Genomic DNA, 6,602 nt, shown 5'->3' with positions numbered 1-6,602 from the left:
TTGAAAGTATAGCATCTCCGAAACAAGGACAACCACTACATCTATGAAATGTACAGCATCTATCTGACAAAACACCCACGATGGTATAAATCAACACCAAGACAGACATAGGGCTTTGATCCATTAAATCAAAATCCAACAACTCCAAGTCTTATTCCTCTCTTCATGAATCTGAATATGAGAAAAGGTTTGGTTGAGGCCACAGAAGATAATAATACCTTTGCTCTGTGAGAACATATTGCGGCAATACCTTTCAGAACTCCTGGTTAATTTGTTTCTCTCATAGCACAATCATTACAAAAATGCCAAAAGCATCAGTAGTGTTCAGTGAATATTTTGCAGCTGCCTCGGGCTACTAATTGTTTGTCATTTACCATGGCAGGATGTATAATCAATGCTTTCAATTCGAGGCCTGTACCAGAGAGGTGCTCGCTCATGCCTCAGTAATTAGAAAGCAAATAAAGACCCGGGCTTCAAGCTCCCTCCTGCATTATATCACCACTATCAGTTCAAGTAACAGAACTAATCAACCCAGGGAGCCATCAAGACTTCACTCTGGACATCATTCAATGCCATTATGTATTGGCATGCTTGTCTCACTCCTGAGAAACAATGCTGTGACCTGAAGGGTCGTTCTGCTTTGTGTTTTTTTAATAAGCCTTTTTTTATATTCAGCTTCCAAGAAGGTAAATGAAAACAGTTCTAGTTCAAATGTCACAGCAAAATTATTATGTCGCTTTAGATTACCCATATTGTATTTACCACACAGTCAAGTTAAGGGTCATTGATTGCTCCTTGTGGCAAGATGACTTAATAATAAAAGACTGCTTTCCCTTCTTAATCTGTTTAATTTCCCCTGTGGTCTTTTCGCCTGCACCACGCAGGGTTCATGCCGACACAAAACCTCCACACATAGAGCGAGCTGACTCTTACAGGTTTGCACAGTTGTCTCTCTCTGACAGTTAAGATGTGCTAATTTTCCAGCTCTCATTTAATTGCTTTGTTTGGCCAAAGAATATGCTTGATAGCGCAAGTGAATTTAAAAGACAAAGAGAAGTAACAAGCATCTGTTAACAACACAGTACTCAAGTACCTTAATTCCCCTGAATTGCTATTTATTACTAATTGCTTGGCGGAGAAGTGTGGGTTTGGTGCAACTGACCCTTTGTTCTCCTGTAATAGACATGGTCACTGCATGGTGGCTTTTTTACTCTGATATCAAACAAGCGCCTGCTAATCTCCATCGACATTATTCTATCACTTGAATCAACCTACTACGGATCTATAGGTCAGGTATAAAACAGACGCTGCTTGTCAACAGAGTTCAAAAGAAGCTGACCCTTCTGTCAGCTGATTCACACAAAGGCTCCACTTCCCGACATACCCCACTCCTCACGTGCTGTAACTGGAGGGATGGAGGCTTCTTGGAGGCACTGAAAACTAACTTTGCCTCCAAATCTGCAAAACTTCAACATCCCTGCTGAGGTGATGAGTTGTGTGAGGGACCTTCTGACTTTTGCCGAGGAGTGTGCAGTGACAGCTAAGCAGCTGATTCCATATCTAGATAGACTTCCAGCTTGAATGATTTGACATTTAGTCGTCAGATGCCATAAAAATAAAAATAAAAAGTCACTGCCGCTGTCAGCTCATGTGGTCACAGCTGCTGTGGCAACACATCCACCTCCATGAAGCTTTAAAGAAATTTTAGCAGCGCCCCGATTGTATGTCCTAACATTCACCAACGTCCCAAACATTTTCCTTGCAGCCTTTTGCTGTGCAGTCTATTATTAGGTTTTCTTTAACCACTTGCACATTGCCACAAAAGTACGTCTTAGTTGACAGATGCTGCCATGGGTTTAAGAACCTTATGACATTACAACTCTGCAAAAATCCCTATGTAGGCCTCTGACAAACAATGGCTGCTCAAACACACACAGACAATGCCAGATGCCACTTAGCATGACAACAGCATGCTACACCACAACTCTGCATGATGAGAATAACATAACCCCAACACACCAGTTTGAGGGATGATGAAATATCCTTACCTGTACAGCAGACTGGGCTACTCTCATACCAGCACACAGGGATGGATCTCTGTCAAAGGCTGAAGGGCTGAAGTGTTGAAAAATATGGACATGGCTTCTGTATCATCACCCACAGTATGCTGAGGGATGTTTTAGAGACTGGATGTAGAGTTTGTCACTCGCAATCATAATCCGCTGGGAGAAAACCAGGAAAATCCCAGGCCTAGGCGCAGCTCAGGTGGAGAGAGCATCCTGCAAACACCACAACGCGGACGCACCGTTGAGTCGAGGCATGCATCCCTCCACACAAACTTACTTTAATACTTTTATCTTATTGATGACACAATCATTAAGGGCCAAACTTGCTCCGATGGAGTACGTGGGATTTTCACGGCGCGTAATTGGAGTGCTGCTCCTCGTCTTTGCGCTCGGTGCTGCCCCTGATGGCTGGAAGATGAATTGAAGGTGAGGCTGGAATAGAGTTTCTGGTGTGTGTGAGTGTCTTGGGTCAGGGAGCGACCTTAACTTTGGAACTTACCAAAGATTCAGAAGGTTCACAGCTGTGGGAACACAGCATAGTAAGAAAAGCTATTAGATAGTACAAATAAAACATCATTGTTCCCGCTGGTTTTACTCACCAGGGTTAAAAGCGGATTTTCATCTGCATGATGTATGAACCTGGAGGTGTGCGTAAAAACGGTGTTACAGGTACGTTTGGCTAAGTGGTCCTAATTCTGAAGTCCGATACATGATCTGAGAGAAACTCATTCTGAAAGAAAAGGTGGATATCTGTGGCTGAGACAGCCCCTCTGTCGTCCAGAGGTGAGTCTCAGCACCTCCGCAGCGCTGTTCACGTGCGTCCTTTAACACATCCGCGCTCTCCAGCTGGAGGCAGTCACAGCGCGCGTCACACCGCGAGCGCATCGGAACTCCGCGCGGAGCCAAGCAAGTGGCGTCTGTGTTTCATGGACTTGTCCGACGTCTTTGTCCCCGACTCCTCGTGTGTCACGCAGGCAACATTATGGGATTATTAAAAAGAAGAAGATTCTGCAGAGAGGTTTTTCCCGCGTCGATGCCGGTCAGACAAACTTGAGGAATATTTGAAGATGAAGAAGATGAATCTGCCATTAACACTGAAGTAGCCTACTTTCATCCGCGCTGAAGTGGCGTCGTTTGTAAATAGTGAGATTAACTAAAGGTAAGACGATACTTTTGTTGACCTACAGAAGAGAGATTGGTGAATTGTCACAGATGTCAGTGGATGTAAACATTACCAGCTTCATGTGATTATTACATTCAAGTTCATGTTTGCCAAACTGAACACATTTCAAGCACTCACTCCAATATTTTCTGCAGTGTCTCATTGTGTCGACGTTAACTGGTAAAATGAAGCATGTGTGAAAGCATGTGTGAAATCACACAAATGTGATTTAATGCCACACAATGTTTCAGCAGCCGAGTCTGTGCAGAGTTTGTAAAATTAAATTCCTTGACTTGACCTCATTCTCACTTTATTTTCCATAAACTGGATTTGCATGATTAACCTCAAGCATGTAATAACGGATTCAGCTGAATATCCATCTTCTACCTTTTAGCTGCTAAAAGCAAAGGTTAGAGCAGAATTCATGGCCTTGAGCAGTGGAGAAGAAAAATACCACATGAAACTTAAAGTTGCCACTTCATTAAAATAGTATTTCACTAGTTATTCTGATGGCAAACCACCTTTTTCACTTTCTTTTGACTGTGCTGGCTCTAGGCTGGTTTTTCTAAAGATACTACCTGTTGCACAGTATGCACACTGCCTAATATACAGCAATTTACCAGTGCACAAAATGATATTTCACTGTATTGACAAAATATTACTCATACCAACCTTGATCAGTGACTTGTGATAGATTCCATTTATTGTTTACCTCTGCAAAGGAGCTAGAAGTGCTTCAAGAGGGCATTATGTTTTTCAGTGGTCTGTCTCTGTAGGAATAATTGTCTTGTTTATCATATGCAACACCAACAAAATCTGTTTTTCTCACTGAGTTTCCAACTGTTACATTATGCAATTGTCTGTCCATCCGCCTGACTCACACAACGCACATTTATAGACAAACAGGCTATGTTTTCACTGAGCTCATTTGGTTTACTAACATTTGGTCGCCTATTCATCAAAAAACAAGACTCCAGGCAGTGTCCACCCTATCCTGCTGCCATGGTGAAAATGATAAATTGGCATAATAAAACCTCTTATGTTATTGGCACCATACTAAGTTGTCAGACCATGTTTGCCTCCTGTGCATTGGCAGTGACAAGCACTTCAATCTGACTGTGGTGAGGCTATTGGCAGTACAGTGATTCCCCTCATTCAATTACTTAGGCTGGGATTAATTTACATCCATGCCCACCCCCTAATAAATTGAAAAAAAATGTGTCAGCAGAGAATTCAGTGTAACCCGCCGCAGCTGATCATTTAGCAACATGTGAAGGGCGAGCATTTCCCCAGGGAGAGCTTACGACTGTAGGGTGTGCAGAGTGATTTCCCTCGGTAGCCTGACCGAATAAACACACAAGGAATGTCTGGCCTCAGGTAGAAAGCGCTGGTCCTGGGGAGCTCTTCTTTACACATGCCATCAATCCAGTCTGTTCTCAAGAAAGAAGATTCAATCCCCTTCAGTTCCACTGGCCATGAGGGTGAATAGAAAGAGGACATTTTCTCTTTCCAAAAGGACACAAATAAACATACTGTAGCATCTAAAAAATGCTGAAAAGAAAAAGCTTTTGTTCTGAACATGGATTTATGACGTCACAGAGATTATTGTATTGTGGCTCGTCACTCATGCGCACAGTGTTGCGATGCAAAAAACGCTGCGTGATAGCCACTCGTTATATTCAGATCAATGGGTTCAGCAAACTAACATACGTCAGCAAGTGATCTGAATAGAGGGAGGAAGAGAGTTCAATATCTGATGAAGATAAAGACTAATGGATCTCATTTTTCTTCTGGAAAGCATAAAATCAATATCAAAAATCCATATCTAGAATAATGTTTTTTTTAATCAACCATAACTGTCCGGATTGTAAAAAGTAATTCATAAGGGTAATTTTACACAGTTACTGACATCAATCTTTATGTGTGCAGGTGAGATGCCATAATCGTCGTGAGACAGTGAGGTATCATGGACTCTTGGATCTTCCCGTCGTCCCCTCCGAACCTGTCGGAGCACCTCATGTATGACAGCTTCATGCAGGCCAATGAGTCCGAGCTCCACGGGAACAACACAGACCACAGCTTCAACAGAACCAGCACGGTGGTCATCACCTGCATGTACTTTCTGGTTTGCACCGTGGGGCTCTGCGGAAACGCCCTCGTCATCTACGTCATCCTGCGCTACGCCAAGATGAAAACAGTGACCAACATCTACATCCTCAACCTGGCGGTGGCCGACGTGCTCTTCATGCTGGGCCTGCCGTTCATCGCCATTCAGTTGGCACTGGTCCATTGGCCATTCGGTCCTGTGCTCTGCAGGGTGGTGATGACCGTTGACTCCCTGAACCAGTTCACATCCATCTTCTGCCTGATGGTCATGAGCATCGACCGCTACCTGGCTGTGGTGCATCCCATCAAGTCCACAAAGTGGCGCAAGCCGCGCATGGCCAAGACTATTAACTTAACAGTGTGGGGGGTGTCGCTGATGGTTAACCTGCCCATCGTTATCTACAGCGGCGTCATCACAAAGCACGACGGCTGTTTCTGCACCATCGTGTGGCCTGAGCCTCAAGAGGCCTACTACACAGCCTTCATGTTCTACACCTTCATCCTGGGCTTCTTCCTGCCCCTCATGGTCATCTGCCTTTGCTACTTGTTCATCATCATTAAGGTGAAGTCCTCAGGCATCCGTGTGGGCTCCTCCAAGAGGAAGCGCTCAGAGAGGAAGGTGACGCGGATGGTGTCCATCGTGGTGGCTGTGTTTGTCTTCTGCTGGCTGCCTTTCTACGTCTTCAACGTCACCTCGGTGACGGGAACCATCAGCACCACTCCCATCCTGAGGAGCACATTTGCTTTCGTGGTGGTCCTAGGATACGCCAACAGCTGCGCCAACCCCATCCTCTACGCCTTCCTGTCGGAGAACTTCAAGAAGAGTTTCCAGAATGTTCTTTGTCTTAAGAAGGTGGGTGGGCTGGACGAGGTTGACCGCAGCGATAGCCGGCAGGATAAGTCTCGCATGATGAATGACCCCACAGAGACCCAAAGTACTCTGCTGAATGGCGACCTGCAGACCAGCATCTGAGAGGAAGGTGTTAGGACTCGCATACACACACTCACACAGGCAGCCATCTCTCTGAAACTAATAACAGTCAGCTCTTATCAACATCTGTAAGGTCACATCGGCGAGGGAGAGGACTTGATTAAATATTGAGTTCACAGAGGAACATGTCCCTTGTTAATGATGACAAAGCGCCAACAGAAGTCAAGCTGCGTTGTTCCTTTATCTGCCTTTGACACATTGTTGAGTTTCCCTGGCTGTAAACAAATCCATTATAACATAATCAGAAGTTCGTGCAACTGTTTGCTCTATGCTGTCA

At 44.5% G+C, this 6,602-nt stretch overlaps 1 protein-coding gene across 1 annotated transcript; it reads left to right on the top strand.

Annotated features, from left to right (window-relative positions):
- Nucleotides 1-5,194: 5,194 nt before the first annotated feature.
- LOC139299842 (somatostatin receptor type 2-like) lies at nt 5,195-6,307 on the top strand. Its single transcript, XM_070922773.1, has one exon. It carries the CDS (start codon nt 5,195-5,197, stop codon nt 6,305-6,307), a length of 1,113 nt encoding a protein of 370 aa, XP_070778874.1.
- The last annotated feature ends 295 nt before the right edge of the window (nt 6,308-6,602 follow it).

The sequence above is a fragment of the Enoplosus armatus genome, chromosome 17 (genome assembly GCF_043641665.1).
Source record: "Enoplosus armatus isolate fEnoArm2 chromosome 17, fEnoArm2.hap1, whole genome shotgun sequence".
Classification (NCBI taxonomy): domain Eukaryota; kingdom Metazoa; phylum Chordata; class Actinopteri; order Centrarchiformes; family Enoplosidae; genus Enoplosus; species Enoplosus armatus.
The sequence above is the reverse complement of the archived record's forward strand: the minus strand, read 5'-3'. Positions and strand labels throughout refer to the sequence as shown.

Excerpts from the sequence above, each read along its gene's own strand:
- LOC139299842 (XM_070922773.1), top strand. The coding sequence starts at position 5,195 with ATGGACTCTTGGATCTTCCCGTCGTCCCCTCCGAACCTGTCGGAGCAC.